This window comes from Capra hircus, chromosome 20 (genome assembly GCF_001704415.2).
Source record: "Capra hircus breed San Clemente chromosome 20, ASM170441v1, whole genome shotgun sequence".
Taxonomy (NCBI): domain Eukaryota; kingdom Metazoa; phylum Chordata; class Mammalia; order Artiodactyla; family Bovidae; genus Capra; species Capra hircus.
In genome coordinates, this window is record NC_030827.1 from 13932585 (window position 1) to 13953151 (window position 20567).

At 37.0% G+C, this 20567-nt stretch overlaps 2 protein-coding genes across 6 annotated transcripts in view; one reads left to right on the forward strand and one right to left on the reverse strand.

Annotated features, from left to right (window-relative positions):
* TRAPPC13 (trafficking protein particle complex 13) overlaps positions 1 to 4658 on the reverse strand; it is a 36101-nt gene extending 31443 nt beyond the window's left edge. For 3 of the 4 annotated variants that reach the window (XM_005694632.3, XM_005694630.3, XM_005694631.3), the window contains exon 1: positions 4023 to 4657. In XM_005694632.3, the coding sequence (XP_005694689.1) occupies positions 4023 to 4068 (46 nt within the window). In that variant the 5' untranslated portion in view covers positions 4069 to 4657. Of the gene's footprint in view, positions 1 to 4022 lie in introns of all 4 variants that reach the window. The other variant, XM_005694633.3, reaches the window with a different exon arrangement.
* The window catches only part of TRIM23 (tripartite motif containing 23), a 36246-nt gene continuing 20411 nt past the window's right edge, over positions 4733 to 20567 (forward strand). Inside the window, exons 1-5 of one of the 2 annotated variants that reach the window (XM_005694634.1) lie at positions 4733 to 4899; positions 11329 to 11491; positions 16037 to 16158; positions 18246 to 18524; positions 19083 to 19265. In XM_005694634.1, the coding sequence (XP_005694691.1) occupies positions 4819 to 4899; positions 11329 to 11491; positions 16037 to 16158; positions 18246 to 18524; positions 19083 to 19265 (828 nt within the window). In that variant the 5' untranslated portion in view covers positions 4733 to 4818. Of the gene's footprint in view, positions 4900 to 11328; positions 11492 to 16036; positions 16159 to 18245; positions 18525 to 19082; positions 19266 to 19366; positions 20025 to 20567 lie in introns of those variants that run through there. The other variant, XM_013972738.2, reaches the window with a different exon arrangement.

Consider the following 20567-nt stretch of genomic DNA (forward strand, 5'->3'; position numbering starts at 1 on the left):
ATTAGTCTGTTCATTCAGCGTGTGTGACTGGATTAAGTGCTTCTTTCTTTTCAAATTAGGCTGAAACTCCAACAGATCTACTGTGCAATCATAACTCTGTGATTTAATACTATGTTCTGAAATGGCTAAGTACTGCCTCACATCTTCAGCTGTCTCTTCAGAAATCCCAGGCGGTGATCTTTTAGGTTTGAGTGGAAGTCTGGACCCATCATGTGGAAACCAAGGACTAAATCTCAATAGCGGACGTGTAGGAAAGTCTTGAATTGCTTTCTCTGCAATTTTTGGCAGTTGTGTGGGATCACTCTCATATGGTCGATAATGCAGTATTACTTCTGTAGTCATTCTGCAGTAATCCTTCTATTCTTCATGAAGAGAAAATTTCTTAGCTGAGTTCCTCAGAGCTAGAATGTAATTTATAATTACAAGACTCTCTCTCTTTCCATATCAGAGGGAAACAGGACCTAAAGTGGAAGTATTACAAAGAATAAGATATGGTAGGGAGAGCCTATATACAGATAGGCAGGGAAAAAAGAAAAAAACAAAACCAATTCTAATATGATATTTTATCAGAGTGCTACTGGTAAATGTGAATGCAGTCCACAAAACTGGAAGTCCTTTCTCTCAAGAAAATAAGGAATCTGGATAACAAATCCTTAACATCCTTTTAACCTAAAACTTCTAATAATCAACATATTTAACTGAACAGATGTAACAGATTTAGAAGTACTGCTATTAATATATTAATATATAATCAACACTATAGCAAAAACAAAAAGTAAATTAAGATTTTTAAAATACTAGGGCCATATGAAGATAATGAACAAAAATGCAATAATACTTAAAAATCTGAGATGTGAATTGAGGACAATGAAAATCACTGTAATTTTTAATCTACCTTGAAGAAAATGGATCCTCTCATACTTTAAAATTACACGAATTCTACCAAATAGAATACTTAAATGATTTTATTTCATTCTCAGAAGTAAACACTTGAAGTGGAAATGCAAATGAAAACATGAAAATGGTTTAACCTTTCATTTTAATCAGACTAGGAACTGGTTTCATGACAAAGTCTCATCTATATAACTGGGGCAATTAAGCAGTGTCAAAACCTTAGTAGCATGGCTCCTGAATTCCAATTGGGAGGATGAACAAGAAGGCTAGCACCTTACTTTTTTCCCCTTAGAACACAGAAGTCTTCACGTTACACCAAATTAAGTCATCAAAAGTAAGTGCCAGTACACAACACACAGGTTCAATAATGCAGCCTTCTCTGGATCTGCAAGTAAAGACTTCCTAATTGGGCCCAAAGCTCATAATGCAGGCTCTTTTAAATTCTAGCTTCTGGAGTTAAAAACAAGAGGTTGGGGCTTCCCTGGTGGTTCAGTGGTAAAGAATCTGGCTGCTAATGTAGGAGACATGGGTTTGATTCCTGAGCTGGAGGTCCCATGTGTGGTGGAGCAACTATGCTCGCACGGTACAACTACTGAGCCTGTGCCCTGCAGCAAGAGAAACCACCACAGTGAGAAGCCCATGCACTATAACTAGAGAGGAGCCCCGCTCCTCGCAACTACAGAAAAGTCCGAACAGCTGTGTGCGTGTGCTTAGTCACTCAGTCGTGTCCGACCCCTGCAACCCCATAACCATAGCCTGCCAGGCTCCTCTGTCCACGGGATTCTCCAAGCAAGAATACTGGAGTGGGTTGCCATTTCTTCCTCCGGGGGATCTTCCCCACCCAGGAATTGAACCCAGGTCTCTTGCATTGCAGGCAGACTCTTTACCAACTGAGCTATGAGGGAAGCCCTAGCACAGCCATAAATAAATAAAATTTTAAAAACAAACAAAAAAGAGGTTGAATCATTTCTTCCACAAATCATCAGAGAACTACTTGATGATGCTTCTCCCGTTGCCACGATGACTGTGAGTGGAGGCTCCCTGTCATGATGTCACAACACTCATTTGACCAATGTTCTGAAAACTCAAAAGTAACCAATCTCATGATTCTTTTCCCTACTGTTAATGTTCACTGACTAAAAGATTTGACAACTCTTAAATTCAAAATGACTGTGATCCTTAACATCCATTTTTAACATGGTTCTAAATATATATAGCATATTCTTTTATTACTTAATAATGCTTTTAGTTTTTCTTCCTTCCATTTTTACATTTGAAGATATGGCATTGAGAATTCTTTCACTGTTGTCTGAATTTATTCAGTGTTGTATTCCAGGGACACTGAAGTTGTGAGAACGCCTTAATATTTTACATATATATGAAAGCAAACCGATATATTTGGCATTCAACGATTAGAACTTGTGAAAATTCTTAGATAATTAGGACAATGGAGAAAATGGGTCCAAAGAGCTTTAAGAAAGCTGAAACTGACACTGACTTTCAAATAACTTGTCCTTTTAGGTTGCCAAAATACTCCTTCCCAGGAACCTTCTGTTTTGGAAAATAAAAAATACCTGGGAAAGACCATTGTAGCAGCCTAAAAAGACAGTGGCAGTTAGCCTCCACATCACCGGAATTTAACTGTATATAATATCCTTGAATGTGTATAAAATGACATCTAGTAGCTAATAGAACTTCTCCAAATTTCCATCAAAATACTAAGGAAATAAGAGCATCTGAAAATGCTCTTTCCTTCATTTGAAGGCACCATGGAGTCTTGGAAAGATGAAGGCCCTATGTTGAAATACCACCTCAATCACTTACTAGCTTTGTGATCTGGAAAAAGTTTAACTGAGAGTTAAGCAATATATATTCTACATATCTGATGTAAGACTGAGATGAAAAACGTGACAATTTCTCTTCTTTCTTTCTTTCAGAAATAAGTCATTTTAGTCCAGGCCATTTGCTCAGGCTAAGTCACAGGTCTTACTGCTATTAGTTAACATTTCAAATTCTTAGTTCCATAGTCAGAGACAGTTCTGATAACCCCAACTATTAGTACATGCTTTTTGTACAAATGAAACTGGTGAGCTTCCGGAATGTCTGATGCTTACAGTGTAAGTTAGGGGGTAAGAATCCCTCAAAATGGATACCATAAGAAAGATTAAGTGCAGTTCAGCTGAATTCACCTCTACCGAGCATCTTCTCAGTTCAGTCCAAGAAGATACTGGTAACCACAGAGTAGTGCGCCAAAGAAATAAGTGCATATATGGTAGTAGAAAACAGATAAAATAAAGCTAAAGGCAGTTTAAATAAAAGATCGCAGAGAACAATCTGAGACCTCAGGAATTTTAGAGAAAGTATGCCCTGCTGGTTCTCCCTAAATAATAATCCAATCAAATAATCAAACTTACTCAAAACTGTATGCTGTATACAGAAAACGAAACTTGATACGAATTTTCCCATACACAATACTCTGAAGTAAACTGCAGTGAGTTTTAACAAACCTAAATTATATGTTGTAGTACTACGCATTTCTAAATGCTTGGCACAATACTAGACTAATTTCACTAAAGCTGAAGCCTGGTAAACTTGTCACTGCCGAATGAAGAGACAAGAGACAGGAGGAAAAACCGCTTTAGATACCCGCTATTAATCATCTCGGTTCACACAGGTCTCTCCCCGGGTAGGGTGGGAACTTCAGCATCTGCGGCTTGTTTGGGGGCTTCAGCAACATATAACAGGGTAAGTAATTTACCAGGTATCTATTTCATTCTAAGATGAGTAGGAAATGGCAACCCACTCCAGTATTCTTGCCTGGAAAATCCCATGGATAAAGAGCCTGGCGGGCTATAGTCTATGGAGTTGCAAAGAGTCGGACATGACTGGCTGACTGAGCACTCATATTCCATCCCGTCGCAGGGAGGAGAGGGGCTCTCAAACCTAAAAAGTGAAGAATAGCTTCCTCTCGCTCCACGGCAAGAAACTGAACAGGAGGGCGAGCACTGACTGTTTAAGAAGGACGAGATCTACATCCCAGGGGTCAGGTCTACGTGCCAAAAGCTGCAAGAATTAGTGAGAAAAGGGGAAAAAACAGCGTAGAGGGAGCCGGGTTCGCAAAAATTTACCTTTCAGGGCCAGCAGGTGCTCCTGTTTGGGGGGATTCACCTCCATTTTGACCGGCACTTTGAACCCACTGCCTACGGAGGCTGAAGAGGTTCACTTAGCTCGGAAGAAAACAGAAAGCGCAAGTTCCGGAAGACGGCATCACATTCCCAATCGTTTCTTCTCTGCTGGTGATGCCTTAAATTCTCTTACCACGTCCTTTAGCGACTCAACGGCTTCTTTTTACCAAAGCCATCTCTTGCCTCTTAGAGACATACATAAAATACTTCTCTCTTTTCCAGCCACAATCACAAACCGCGACTTCAAGAAACCACTCCTCGGAGACAATACGCGGCCCTGCAAATACCTACATCTCCCAGTAACTGCTGTAGATGTGGCATGCTGGGATTTGTAGTTCAAAAGCCGCAAAGCCTGCAGGGAGATGAAGTCCCCTTTCATCCAGTGCGTTTTACAACTGGGGAGAAAAGGTCTTTACTGGAGCAAGAATTTCACCCCAAAACCTTACTTCTGTCTTAGCCCTTATCTTTTGCTTTAATTTTACTCCTCTCATCAAATTGATAGAAGTCTGACGGAGACTGAAAATCTCCAGACTCTTCAATAAAAATAAAGCTCCCATTCGCAAGCCTCTGCTGGCGTGAAAAGGTGCAAGGAAGCCGCCTCGGCGGCGCCCGGCGACGCCCGGCGTCGTAGTGCGCCTGTGCGCCAGCGGCAAGCGCCGAGGCTTCTGGGTAGGTGGCTTTACCCCGCCCCTCATGTGAAGGCCTTCTCGGCTGCTTCAGTGGCGAGGCTCCTTCTGGGATGGCTGCTCTGGTTGTAAACAAGCCTGGAGCGGGACTAGACAGTGGTCGTCAGGGCAGCCGGGGGACGGCCGTGGTGAAGGTGAGGGACCTTGCGTGCTCTGTTCTCCGCCATCGGCCTCCCTTCGGTTCATCCCGGAGATCTGGCTTTTTTTTGGGCGGGTTGCGCGGACTCGGGTCCCTCTCCGCTTTACAAGCCTATGCTTCCCCTCCGGACCTTTATCCCTGCAGGCTTGAGGTTACCGGGTCTCCTGGTCATTCTAGTCCTTTGTAGTCGCCAACGGGGACTTTTGTGGAAAGGAGCCTATGGGCCTGTGAGAGTGACCTGGGCTGATCTTTCCTCAGGCCTTCTGTTTTTAGCTAAGCCCAACAGACATTAATAAGCTTATTTTTATGAAATTGATCCATTATTATTGACAGATACTATCTTAGATATTTTACCTCGTTAATATCTATTTCTGAAGTAATTGTTGATTCTAGTTTTACAAGTGAGGAAACTCAGGTTTCGGTTAACACTGTAGCTGAGCCAGAATTGACTGCTCTAAAGTATTCTTTTCGTTAAAGCACTACTTCTTTTTAATCAGACCTCTGTTACTGGTTGACCTGCCCTCTCCTCTTTTGGTAGTACGGGTGTTCAACAGCCCCGTTAATGCTCGGGAATATCAATTACCCTATGTTTGAAGTTTGAAATTCTGCCATGTTTAAATGCTCTAAAATGGGTTTACCAAAAATTCAGTTGAAATAACCGTAGAATCCACTTTTCGTATATAGATAGATCTGGAAGGGAGAACTGATCTTAATAACCTTTAGAATCCCCTGTAATCTCAGATAGTGGTAATTCTTATTCCTGGCTACATGTTACTGAGGACGTAAAACACACACACACACACACACACACACACACACACGATTTAATCCCCCAGTTCAGCTTAAGTTGTTATCAGTATATTTTTTTGCATTCCCAGAATACTTTTAATGTGCAACTAGGGTTCAAAACCATTGAAGGAGATATCTGAAATTCTTTTAAGATCTTGAGTAATAGGCACCTGTGGTTTTTCATCTAACGTTGGTTTCATATGACAAGGAATGATACATTTTTGCCTTCAACTATATTATCAATCGGTATTGGTGGTGGTTGATTCGCCTTTTAAATATTAATAAAGTTATTTTGAAGATACATAGCATATCTGAGATGTGAAGGTGCCCTCATTATTTGGCTTGTATGATTGAGATTTTATTTATTGAATTGTGCTTTTTCTAAGTAGAGAATACCTGAAGATTATTTTGTGAAATAACCTGAATTAAGAAGTAATAGGAATGTACATTACTACTGTCTCTGCTTTTGTTATCTTGTTTGTCTTAAAATCTGAAAAATATACCAAAACCTGATGTAACTCCAGTTTACTAAAGCACAGAGATTGGTAAATTAGAGGCTCATTTTGTTAATTTTCATTTTTATCTGTAAAATGTGACTGAGATGTGCAGTAGGATAGTCCTTTTTGGCAAGAGCGTCATGCTGTAATTTGTAAGATAAATTACAAATCAAATTTTAAAAAATCCTCATGGCCATTGTTACAGATGGAAGTAAGAAGTGTTCATTGGAAGGTAAAAGTTGGAAGTATATAATGCTAATGTTTGTATATATAAAATAACTTCCTGCTTTATGAACGAGTTGCTAGAGTTTTCTTGTTAGGAAAAACAGAAATTGGATATGAAATTATTTAATCTTCACAGAAGAATAGTGAACTGCCTTCAGTTCAGTTCAGTTCAGTTGCTCAGTTGTGTCTGACTCTTTGTGACCCCATGAATCGCAGCACGCCAGGGCTCCCTGTCTATCACCAACTCCCGGAGTTTACCCAAACTCATGTCCATCAAGTCGGTGACGCCATCCAACCAGCTCATCCTCTGTCATCCCCTTCTGTCCCGTCCTGCCCCCAATCCCTCCCAGCATCTGGGTCTTTTCCAATCAGTCAACTCTTTGCATGAGTGGCCAAAGTATTGGAGTTTCAGCTTTAGCATTAGTCCTTCCAATGAACACCCAGGACTGATCTCCTTTAGAATGGACTGGTTGGATCTCCTTACAGTCCAAGGGACTCGCAAGAGTCTTCTCCAACACCACAGTTCAAAAGCATCAATTCTTCAGCGCTCAGCTTTCTTCACAGTCCAACTTTCATATCCATACATGACCACTGGAAAAACCATAGCCTGGACTAGACGGACCTTTGTTGGCAAGGTAATGTCTCTGCTTATTAATATGCTATCTAGGTTGGTCATAACTTTCCTTCCAAGGAGTAAGTGTCTTTTAATTTCATGGCTGCAGTCACCATCTGCAGTGATTTTGGAGCCCAAGAAAATAAAGTCTGACACTGTTTCCACTGTTTCCCCATCTATTTCGTATGAAGTGATGGGACCAGATGCCATGATCTTCATTTTCTGAATGTTGATCTTTAAGCCAACATTTTCACTTTCAGTTTCATCAAGAGGCTTTTTAGTTCCTCTTCACTTTCTGCCATAAGGGTGGTGTCATCTGCATATCTGAGGTTATTGATATTTCTCCCGGCAATCTTGATTCCAGCTTGTGTTTCTTCCAGCCCAGTGTTTCTCATGATGTACTCTGCATATAAGTTAAATATCAGGGTGACAATATACAGCCTTGATGTGCTCCTTTTCCTATTTGGAACCAGTCTGTTCTTCCATGTCCAGTTCTAACTGTTGCTTCCTGACCTTAATCCTTTGAAAATATGGCCTCCTTTATTAAAATTTAATTTACATGAGATAAGTTTGAAGCCCTCTTTGGCATATTGTGAAGTTTATAACACTAAGAGCTTTTTTCCTATCTAGGACTTAATTTCTTATGCTGTTAGCCACACTTCTATTCATAAATACTGAAGAAAAAAATTTCTTACTCTATTATTTACTGAGATGATGCAAAATAATCTAGTAAATGTGGTTTACTGGAATTTTACTAGTGCTTTTTGAAAAAAACCTATGGTAGTAACATGAATAATGATGCTGTTAAAGATACAAGATCTGAATGAAAAAAGTAAAATTTTAATTTGGTTCTTTGGAGTTTTGTGATATATAATGGTAATATGATGTCTCTATATGAGAACATTTATTTAAAATGTTGCACTTACTTTGTGATATCTAATTTCTATTGTGAATATCTTTTCTGTAATTTGATATTGAAGATTTTTTCTTTTGTTCTTTTTTTTAAGTGAAGATATTTAAGTGATACTTTTTTACTGACTTTTTAAAAAAATTCAGGATAATATGAAGTTTGTATATTGTATATATATGTGTGTACATATATATATATGATTTATGTGTAGTTATTCTCCAGCTGTTTCCATTCTTCAAAGAGAACTACAGTTAAAATGTAATGTTACATTGTAACATTACAATGTACTGTATCATGCCAGAAAGATAGTAAGCTTGTAAAGCAATATATATATAAATATATATAAAGGAGAGTGAAAAAGTTGGCTTAGAGCTCAACATTCAGAAAATGAAGATCATGGCATCTGGTCCCATCACTTCATGGCAAATAGATGGAGAAACAGTGGAAACAGTGTCAGACTTTATTATTTGGGGCTCCAAAATCACTGCAGATGGTGATTGCAGCCATGAAATTAAAAGACACTTACTCCTTGGAAGGAAAGTTATGACCAATCTCGATAGCATATTAAAAAGCAGAGACATTGCTTTGCCAACAAAGGTCCGTCTAGTCCAGGCTATGGTTTTTCCAGTGGTCATGTATGGATGTGAGAGTTGGACTCTGAAGAAAGCTGAGCACCGAAGAATTGATGCTTTTGAACTGTGGTGTTGGAGAAGACTCTTGAGAGTCCCTTGGACTGCAAGGAGATCCAACCAGTCCATTCTAAAGGAGACCAGTCCTGGGTATTCTTTGGAAGGAATGATGCTAAAGCTGAAACTCCAATATTTTGGCCACCTCATTTGAAGAGTTGACTCATTGGAAAAGACTCTGATGCTAGGAGGGATTGGGGGCAGGAGGAGAAGGGGATGACAGAGGATGAGATGGCTGGATGGCATCATCGACTCGATGGACGTGAGTTTGAGTGTACTCCGGGAGTTGGTGATGGACAGGGAGGCCTGATGTGCTGCAGTTCATGGGGTCGCAAAGAGTCGGACATGACTAAGCTACTGAACTACGAATATTCTCTTTAGCTCCCCAAAGATACATACTTGCAAAACAGTGTATATAAAAATATATGCCTCCTTTATATCTTCTCCATTATGCAAAAGTTAAATATTCTAGATTTTTTTTTCACTTTGCTGTATTCATATGGAATCATTCTGTGTATACATAAGAAGTTTCCTGACTCTTCCTCCCTAGACTGCATGTGTGAGTCGGTGCTCAGTCATGTCCGACCCTTTGTGACCCTGTGGACTGGAGCCCGTCAGGCTCCTCCTCCATGGGATTCTCCAGGCAAGAATACTGGAGTGGGTTGCTGTTTCCTCCTCCAGGGGATCTTTCCAACCCAGGAATCAAACCTGCGTCTCCTGCGTCTCCTGCATTGCAGGTGGATTCTTTACTGCTGAGCCATCTAGAATCCCCCCACTAGACTGCATAGTTTTGCAGTATATGAATGTTGCTTAATTTATTTTCTGTGTATATTTACTTTGTTTCCGATATTTTGCTAGTGGAAAAGATGCTTGAAGGAATAATATATAGGTATTCTTATACATATGTGATACACTTGTAGGATAAATTCCTGAAAGTAGAATTACTAAGCTATTCACACTGTTGATAGGTTTTGTCAAATTGCCTTCCATAGGGGCTATATCAGTCAATAAACAGTTCACAGCAACCGGCAGTTTATCTACTCTCCCACACTTTCATCAGTAGGAAGTGTTATCAGCTGTTTAAAATATAATCTGGAAAAAGTGTATTGATATAGCTTCAACTGATTGCAAAATGCTTTGAGTGAGAGTGGACATCTTTTCATATAATTAAAGATCTGTTTTCATTGCCTTTTCTGTGAACTATGTGTTACATTTAAGCTTCTTTTGGACCATACTGGGATGCAAGCCAGTCATGAATTATCAGTTTATTTACAGTGAAAAACATTAACATTTCATGTGCTGACTCCAGCTTGACTGTAGAGTTACTATTAAAGTTTTACTGGATTAAGTCTGATTTTCACTCTGGGTTTTCTGTGTTTTTTTTTTTTTTTTAACCTTGTAGTATGTATTTGTTGGTTAAAATTTTTACTTTTGTTGGGACTTTATTAACCTAAGCACATAGGTACTTGGTATTTGGAATACCTTGTTCCTGAGGGCTTTGGTCTAACAGGGTAAGAGAGGCTGGAAAGCCAATTAAAGTATTAAAAAGTGTTTTGAGTATTGAGATCAACACTTATCCATGGTACATGGGAACCCTAAGGATAGTGTGTTCACTTAGGAATTTGTTAGTTTGTTAATGTAAAGATAGAATCCCTAGGAAAATGTCTCTTTAGCTGTTTTTTCAGTGTTAACGTAAAGAAAGAGGCAAAAACAGTTTGGTATGTGCCGTGAACTGCAAGTTATTTGATATAGTTTGAGAATAGAATTTGAAAGAGAAGAGAAGCAATAGAATAGGAGCCATGCTGCGGCAAGTCACAGATGGTGGTTCTGGAATTTGGGGTACAATCAAACAGTTCAGTGTGGGTATGTTTAAAAAAATTATTGTGGAAAACTGCAAATATATAAGAAATAACCTTCATTGATATAGTTTGTTGACTAATTATAAAACAAACTCATGGGCTGAAGAATTAGAATATGCCAATTCTTGTCACCCTTCCGTTTTTTTAATTGAAGTATACCTTTTCTTTTTAACTTGAAGTATAGTTGATTTGTCATCTTTCCTACGACTGACTCCGTCTACTTTCACAAGTCAGGTACCTGCAACTGGAACTAGATAAACAACAAACTTTCTAACCCGGGGCATTATTATTAATTGAGGACTTGGAGTTGAAATTTAAGTCTAACTGCATTCTTACCTTTACATTGTATGAAGCAAATATATGTTAGAAGATACTTGAAAATTACTTATAGTCTTGTCTTAACTTCTTTATCATTTACCAGGTAAGTTGTCATCCAAGCACATTTATCAAATTATTTTGTCCAAATTAATGTTGGGTTTTCTGAGGGTTAGTTAATTGCAGAGAAATTGTTTAAGAACCCAACTTCAGTAGAGTTATATACTGTTAGGTATTCACATATAATGAATCATGTAATAATTTTCAAAACTTAAGATGTTAACTTACAACATTGTTTTGGTCCCTGACACTTATCCTGCCAAGGAGATTTCACTGTGATGTAATTTTCATGAGATCTATCAGATGAAGTAATAAAAGATGATTTAAGATTTTACACCTAGACAGTTTTTTTTCATGGAGGAAAAGTAACAAGATTGATTCATTAAATACGATTAGACTTTTTTTTTTAGCCTAAAATATTTATGCTTTAAAGTCATTTGAAGAGCACATATGTTCTTTCCAATTATTAGGTGCTGGAATGTGGAGTTTGTGAAGATGTCTTTTCTTTGCAAGGAGACAAAGTTCCTCGCCTTCTGCTTTGTGGCCATACAGTCTGTCATGACTGTCTCACTCGGCTGCCTCTTCATGGAAGAGCAATCCGTTGCCCTTTTGATCGGCAAGTAACAGACCTAGGTAGGAAAAAAAATATATATATATATAATTGTTCATGTAATACAAATGTCATAGTAGACAATTTCTTTCTGCTTGATTTAAAAAATAAAACCCTGAGCATTCCCTGGCAGTCCAGAGGTTAGGACTCTGTCCTTCTTCTGTAGGGCGAATGGGGTCTTTTCCTATCGGGAAACATGCCAAGGTGTGGCCAAAAAAATAAAAAGAAACAAAATTCCAAGGAGGGTTCAGTTTCTTTTAAAACCAGTAGTCCTGAAGCTATAAACTAGCCCCACTCTTAGGGACTAACTTTATTTCATCTTCTAGGACTTTTATATTCAGTACTTATAGATCAATAGTTTTAAGACACCTGAGAAAGATATGCTAGCCTTTTCCACTTTCCTTAAAACAGGGTTTATCTTAGACATGAATAGGCCATTAAGGAAAATATAGATAAGTACTTGGAGTTTCAACATGTTATTTATTGATATCAGAGACAGAAGTATTTTTAGCATTTGATAACTACTAAATACTTCTTGTTCCTCCATTAAAATGTGTTTAAAGGTCTGGTGGTTTTTATTTTCAGTTTTTTGCATACTTTTAAAACTTTGCTTTATAGTTTTTAAAATGAGTTATTACTGTAGGATACCAGATTTGCAAATGACATTTATTAACATTTGAACAGTTATCTTACAACTATAAATTTTATGTTTATTCTTTTTAATGGTGGAATTTTCTCCAAAATTAATAGTTTAAGGTTGTCATTTATTTTTAGTTCAGTAGTACTGTTTAAGACTGTTCAGACTATATATCATGTGGAACACATTTGAAATAATTAAACCACCAGGAAAACAAGCAAGAATACCCAGATTTTTAGATCAGAAAGCTTTAAAATGCTAAGAAACATTGTTGTAAAATATTTTCTTATAAGGGTAGGATAGAATGGGTTTTTTAAGATTTTGGTAGACTTTGATTTAACTAAGTAGCATGCTCATTTGCCAGAAAACTAATATAAGACAGTGTTAGCATTATTATGGATAGCATTAACTTATCATTAGTCAAGAAATAATAAGGTTCAGGGGGGAAATGTCTTTATTTTTACAGTGTTTTTATTGTGCTTTTATTCTGTAATTTATATATCATACCATCTTCTTTATATAAAACTGTATAGAAGTAGTAATACTTTGCAAATGTAAGATAGACCCTTTCTTTCTTTTGAAGGGTACTGTATCTTCCCTACATAAATACCACAGTGTGGGTTATTACTACCCTCACTGTGATAAACTAGGAATTCGTGACAGGTAATGGTTAGTGATATCCTAGTTGAAATCAATCAAACCAATAATTTTGCCTTGAATATAGGTTGTGATTTCTATGTTCTTGTTCAGTGACTAAGTCATGTCCAGTTCTTTGTGACCCCATGGACTGCAGCACACCAGGCTTCCCTGTCCTTCACTATCTCCTGGAGTTTGCTCAAACTAATGCCCATTGAGTTTGTGATGCCATCCAACCATCTCATCCTCATCATCATCTTATCTCATCCTTTTCCACCTCTGCTCAATCTTTCCCAGCATCAGGGTCTTTTCCGGTGAGTTGGTTATTCACTTCAGCTGGACAAACTATTGGGGCTTTGGTTTTAGCATCAATCCTTCCAATGAATAGTCAGGGTTGATTTCCTTTAGGATTGACTGGTTTAATCTCCTTGCTGTCCAAGGGACTCTCGAGAGTCTTCTCCAGCACCACGATTTGAAAGCATTAGTTATTCAGCGCTCAGCCTTCTTTATGGTCCAGCTCTCACATCTGTACATGACTGCTGGAAAAACCATAGATTTGACTATATGAACCTTTGTCAGCAAAGTGATGTCTCTGCTTTTTGATACACTGTCTAGGTTCATCATCGCTTTTCTTCCAAGGAGCCACTGTCTTTTAATTTCATGGCTGCAGTCACTGTCTGCAGTGATTTTGGAGCCTGAGAAAATAAAATATGTCACTGTTTCCACTTTTTTCTCCATCTGTATGCCATGAAGTGATGGGACTGGATGCCATGATCTTAGTTTTTTGAATGTAGAGTTTAAGCCAGCGTTTTCTCTCTCCGCTTTCACCCTCAAGAGGCTCTTTAGTTCCTTCTCGTTTTCTGCCATTAGAATGTTGTCATCCACATATCTGAGGTTGTTAATATTTCTCCCGGCAATCTTGATCCCAGCTTGTGATTCATCTAGCCTGGCATTTTGCATGATGTATAGTAATTACTATACCTTGTAGCTTAGAATTTTACTCTGATTCGAGCCTATGGAATATGTGTTATTGACCCTTGATATAGTTTGATGTCATTATTTTTAAATTTCTGTTTAAAATCTATTATAGAAATTCTATATATATATAAATTGCAGAAAATTTGGAAAATCTATTAAAAAGTATAAGAAAATCATTTGTATTTCCTGCTTATAAAATCAAGTTACTGTTTTTTTCTTTCTTTCCATATGACTTATTATAGGATATTGAATAGAGTTCTCTGTGCTATACAGTAGGACCTTGTCATTTATCCATTCTGTATATCATAGTTTACATCTACTAATCCCAAACTCCCAACCCATCCCTCCCTTCTACCACCCCAGTCCCCATGAACTGCTGTTAATATGAAAGAATCAAAATTAGAATTCTTCTTTAGTATCAGTAGTTGTTTATCATAGTTATTAGTAGCGGTCAGCATCATTTGTGGTTCTTCTCTTCTTTCCTCATGGTAAAATTACACCTTCCTGCTCTCTTCTGATTAGGTAGGCAGAGCTGTGTGATTTTCGTTTAACTAGTGAAATTATGAGTAGAAGTGAGGTGTTAACTTCCAGGTAGAAGCTGTTAAGGATGGATTTATGATAGTTTGTAGTAAATTGTTTTCCCTGCTGTAGTGAGGTGATACAGGTGGTTGGAGCCTCAGTGGCCTGTGTCCTTGATAATGGACAGAAGGGAACAGAATCTCTCTTGTCTTCACCAACCCCTGAGATGTTATATGAGCAAAAAGCAAATCTTTGTTGTTTTAAGTCATTGAGATATTGATTTATTTTGATAGTCACAGAAAAATTAAGTGATATCTTAGGCACTAGATAGGGACTGTTTAAATACTACTGGGAGTTTATGTGTTTGTGTTTAATATATAATTAAAGTATTTGGATACTGTCAAGATAATACTTTTAAATAAAGGACTTAGTGTACTTCTTAATTTTTTATAAACAAAGTGGATAGAACCCAGTTTGATGTAGAATATGTGTGAAAAATTAAATCAGTTGAGAAAGCCTTGCTAGGATGGCAAGACAGGGGGGAAATGCTGGGTAGGGGCTGCATATAGATACTTGGGAAAGGAGGTCACAGAAATCAGAGAGGAGGGTAAAGATACTTAGCCTAGTTAAAAATATTTTTTTGAAGAACCATAACTAGAAATGGCTTTTTTCCTTACCTTTTCTTCAGCTTTCCTCCTTCCTTCCTTTCCTCCCTTAGAAAAGAGGGGCCAAGAAGGACGGAAGCCTTGTAACCATTGACTTCATCATTCTTTTGTTTTTTCAATGAGTATGTATTAGGTGGCAGCTTTGTGTCAGATGGTATTTGTTGTATACAAGCTCAGCGTAACAGATATTCCTTCTAATTTCCAGAGGATCTGTCTTTTATTTATAGTCTTAGGAAGAGTTTGTGTTTATGTGTGCTCATGTGTGTGGCCACGTGTGGATGCACATATGTTTGTTCACCTGGCCTTTTATGGTCAGTTCTGGGGAAAAGAGCATTGGTCCTCATTCAGATGTGCCCTAAAGTCTTATCTACCTAAAAGGGAGTATCGTCAGACTTTAGTGTGAAACTCTGTGTATGTGTGTGGGAAGGAGTTTATATATTTATTGATTGCCCTTAGGGTTCTAGGTTAGATGAGATATGGGGAAATGTCTTTAGCTGCTGTAGTTCCAGTTTAGAGATGGATTTATTTTAGGTTAAGTGTATCTTTCATACTGTGATTTTCAAACATGCATCATATTTTATGACCATATTTGTGGTCATAAAATCAGTTTAATTATCTGTGAATAATATTTTTTAAAAAGAAATAGGATAAAACCAATCAGTTTGTTGCACACTGCGAGGGTGAATTTTGGTTTGTAAATCTTCTGTTTCAGTGGTGTGTGTGTGTGTGTGTGTGTTATACTGGGTTGCAGTGTAAAATATACTTCTTACTGTAGGTTGCTGTTAAAAATATTTAAAGCAAAAAAAAATATTTAAAGCACTTTTTTTGGATATATAGTAAAAGTCAGTGAGGAAATAGGATTTATAAATTATAAATTATATTGAAGTTAAATTATAGAAAAAGAATAAGAAAAGAAAAAGTGTTTCTACTTAGAATGCTAAGGAGTTCTGTATTTTAAAGAGAATATTAATATTGCTGTTATATCATTAACAGGAAATGGAGGAATTTTGAATTTTCAAAATTTAAACATTATTAATGATTGAACTGTGAGACATTGAAATTACTATCAGGATATGGGGTAAAATAAATAATATTCCATTTTGTTATATTTAGTTTATATGTTTATATTCTAGGAGATTCAGGTGTCTGGGGATTGAAAAAAAATTTTGCTTTATTGGAGCTTTTGGAAAGACTACAGAATGGACATACTGGTCAGTATGGAGCTGCAGAAGAAGCCATTGGGATATCTGGAGAGGTATCGATCGAAAACTGTTGAAATATTTGTTATGACCATGAATTTTTTTAAAATTTAAAATATTTGCCATTATATGCACAATATTACCTTCACTTGCCCTATGAAGTAGGATGCCAGAGACACAACTTTTCATTACATTATAGTTCTGAAGGCAACAGAATCCCCAACTGAAGAAAAGCAAAACTGAAGCTTGAATTCTCTGAAAATATATGCAACTATGTTTTTTGTATGAACTTGTTTCCTTATCATCATTAGTTCTACATAAGGGTAAAGTGGAAGAGAAGATTATGGATGAATACGAAGGATATGTAGCCTACTTTAAAGCAGAGGATGCAAAAGTGAATCATTCAACAGTTAAAGCACAGAGAAAGCAAGAGGAACTCCATGAAAGGGACCTTTTAGCATAGAGACAAAATGCCTTACAGGTAGCCATAGCTCCTGAGGGAATTACTATTAAATATCTTCATGAAAAGTTAAATTGTATGTAGATGTACTCTCTTTATCCAGACAGGTTAGTGTCCAATAATTATTAGAAGGCCATTAACACAAGTTAAAATACACATTTTTAGCATAAAATTTGTCTACATAACTCATAGACTGTTTTGAATATAGGAATAGTTGTTCAGTAAATAGTTAATAATTTTAATGAACACCTTGAAAACCACATGTTTAGTATCAAGGAAAATGTCAGATTGACTTTTTACTTCTCTTTTATTAGACCATGATTTCCTATATGAAGTGAATCAATGAAAGTAATCTCAAACTGAAGCACTGTTTTCTAAAAATTTTACAGTTCTTTCCCATGATTTATCTTTTACCTTTATTTTGAAAGACATTGAGGATTATCTAACGTTGATCTTACAAATTTGTCAGCTCTAGAAAGCAGAAGACATGACTTTTTAATTTTATACATAGGCATTTTTCATAGTTGTAAGCAAAGTTGTTTAACTTTGGGTTCATTTTTTATTTACTGTGATACTGAATGATACCATTGATATATTTTCTAATTTTTATTTCTACAGAAATTTATATCAAATCTTTCCCTTTCCAGTTATGGCCTTTTAGTATTTAGAAAAAGTTTTTGAAGCATTCTTGATTATCTGACATGTAAAATTGACAACTCAGAATGCTTTTTAACTAATTCATAAAAATAATAAACATTTATAAGGTTACATGTAACATTTTTATTTTATTTATTTTATTTTTTTCTTAAATTTAATGATTTTCAACCAGGATAGTGCAGTGGACTCAACTATGGAGTTTTAGAAAAAATACACAGCCTGGACTTCATCTACACCTATTGAGCAATGGGTATTTCTCAGGTTGGAGTCCAAGCATCTTTTTAAAAGCTTCACTTGGTTATATAAGTAATAAAATTTGTGCTTCTCTTTTTCTATACATTATGCTGACAAGTATATTTAAAGCAGGGGGGAAGTATTTACTATCAGTTCTTTCAGTCTTAAAAAACACAGACTTCTATCCTCTATTGTTCGTTTCTTGTGTATAAAGTGAGGGGATTTTGCAGTAGATACCTTTGCACTGACAGTGAATCTAAAATAATGGTTGTATTTTTGGCCTCAAATTCATAGCATATATTGATGATCAGTTTTGGAAATAGCTTTCACTTACCTATAGACGTGAGTAGTGAATGACCTTTGTATTTAATGATCAGTTTATTTTTATATATATAAAGATTATGGGCTTTTATATTTCAAAATTTGGCATGTTATAATGATTGGGGTTTAGTTTAAAAAATTTTTTTAAAAATCAAAGTATAGTTACTTTATAATATTATGTTAGTTTCAAGCATACATCAACATGGTTTGGTTATACACAAACACACACACGCATATTCTTTTTCAGATTCTTTTCCATTATAAATTGTTATAAGATACTGAGTATAGTTCCCTGTGTTGTACAGTAGGTCCTTGATGTTTACCTATTTTATATATAGTAATGTGTAATTTATTTCTCCTCCCTCTCCCTTGGTATCTCCTTTGGTAACCGTAAGTTTGTTTTCTGGGTCTCAGTCAGTTTCTGTTTAATAAAGGGGTTTAGTTTTAATACATTACTTTTTTGTTTATCAGAGCATCATTCGTTGTGATGAAGATGAAGCTCATGTTGCATCTGTATATTGCACTGTATGTGCAACTCACTTGTGCTCAGAGTGTTCCCAAGTTACTCATTCTACGAAGACACTAGCAAAGCACAGGAGAGTGCCTCTAGCTGATAAACCGCATGAGAAGACCATGTGCTCTCAGCATCAAGTGCACGCCATTGAGTTTGTTTGCTTGGAAGATGGCTGTCAAACTAGCCCACTCATGTGTTGTGTCTGCAAAGAATATGGAAAACACCAAGGTCACAAGGTATGAATATAACTAAAGTTGATAACTTTATCTGCTTTACCAGCCTACTGTTTATTTTCACTGACTTGGTTCTTTATACTAAAGTAGAAACTGAAGAAGAGCTAAATGATAAATGAGTTGAGCTTGGTAGCATGAAAGGAAAAGAGAGGTTTATAATGACTTATCAAAAATTTCAGAGTCCTCATGCTTCATTCTTTATTGAAAGTGGCTTTCCAGAAAGGAAATAAAAAGTCCTTTTCTTTCTGTGCATGTTTTTGTAAAGCACTGGATTGTGTTGATAATATATCTGTTGATGAGCTAATGCTTGTGATCAAATTTTAGAGATTTCTTGGTTTCTTAGCAGTATATGAAATTCCAAATTTTAAATTATTTCTTTGAAGGATCAGTAATTTTGGAATGAAGGCAAATTAGTATTTCTTCATGCTGTGATTTTGTAAATATGTTACAAAACCCACTTGCAGCTAATGCTTTTTTTATTAATAGGAACCAGTTAAGTAGCATTTTATATCATTAGTCAATACTATGAGTTCTTTTCTATAATTATGTTGCATCTTATAGCATTCAGTATTGGAACCAGAAGCTAACCAGATCCGAGCATCAATTTTAGATATGGCTCATTGCATACGGACCTTCACTGAGGAAATTTCAGATTATTCCAGAAAATTAGTTGGAATCGTTCAGCACATTGAAGGAGGAGAACAAATAGTAGAAGATGGAATTGGAATGGCCCACACAGAACATGTATGGATTTTTTTCCTCCTTACCCTTTTTCCTTCTTACTTTTTCACCTTATAGGATTTATTGAGCAATTCCATTGTACCAGTACTGCACTAGTCAGTGGAAATAAGTTTTTTGAAAAGTCTCTGTCTTTACGGAAATTTATAATCCATCATGGAAGAGTTTCAAGTGTGGTAACTGTTTACTTTGTGGGGGAAATGCAGGATGCCCTGGCAGTGTGCATATAAACAGCATTAACTTAGGTAAGTCTTGGAAGGCTTTGTAGAAGATGTGATGTCTAAACTGAGATTTAAAGGAATTTAGTCAGGGAGAAGAGTGAGATGGGAGAGAGTTGTTCCAGAGAGGGAAGCATATGTTAAAATACCTGGCAGTGAGACTTGGACATATTGTAGAAACTTAACTAAGTTCACTGTGATTGAAGCTTTGAGTATTGGGGTGGCAGATGGTAAGAAAAGACGTTGGAGAATTAAGGGCCAAATCGTGCAACATCTTGTTAGCTATGTTAAAGAGTTTGGACTTTATCTCACAGGCAGTGATGAGCCATTGAAGAATTGTCATAGGAATAACTTAATCAGATTTGCATTAAGAAAGGTTGCTGTTTAATATAAAAAATGAATTGGAGGAACAACAAGATTGGAAGCAAGGAGACCTCTTGTGAGGTTGCTGAAATTATCTACTTGAGAATTGTTTGTGGCCCATAATACTGCAGTATTGAGGATGGAGAGAAGCACATGGCTTTGAGATGTTAAAGAAGTAGAATAGGTAGGTCATAGTGATTGACTGATAATATTGATTGATAGGTAACTTGCAGGGTCAAGCATGATGCCTAGGTTTCCACCTTGCCCAGCCTGGCGGATGGTTGTGCTCTAAACGGGGAGGAAGAAGAATTTGGGAGGGGAGGATGAGACCAAGGTGGTAAGTTTAATTTGGGTGTTGAATTTGTTATATCTGTGAAATAAATGGAAATACTGTCCCCCCCCCCCCGGCCCCCGCAACCAACCCCCAGTAAGGTGAAGAGTAAGTGGGTATTAGGAGGTGAGTGTGTCTAACTTCTAAGAGTTTGGCTATGAAGAGAAGGAAGGGACTTAGGCAGTAGTGGTAGTTGCTTTTAAAAATTGAATTATAGAGGAGAAGCGTTTGGGCCTCCCAGGTGGCACTAGTGGTAAAGAACCCACTTGCCAGTGCAGGAGTCTTTAAGAGATATGGGCTCAGTCCCTGAGTCAGGAAGATCCCCTGGAAGAGGGCATGGCAACCCACTCCATTATTCTTTCCTGGAGAACTCCATGGACAGAAGAACCTGGAGAG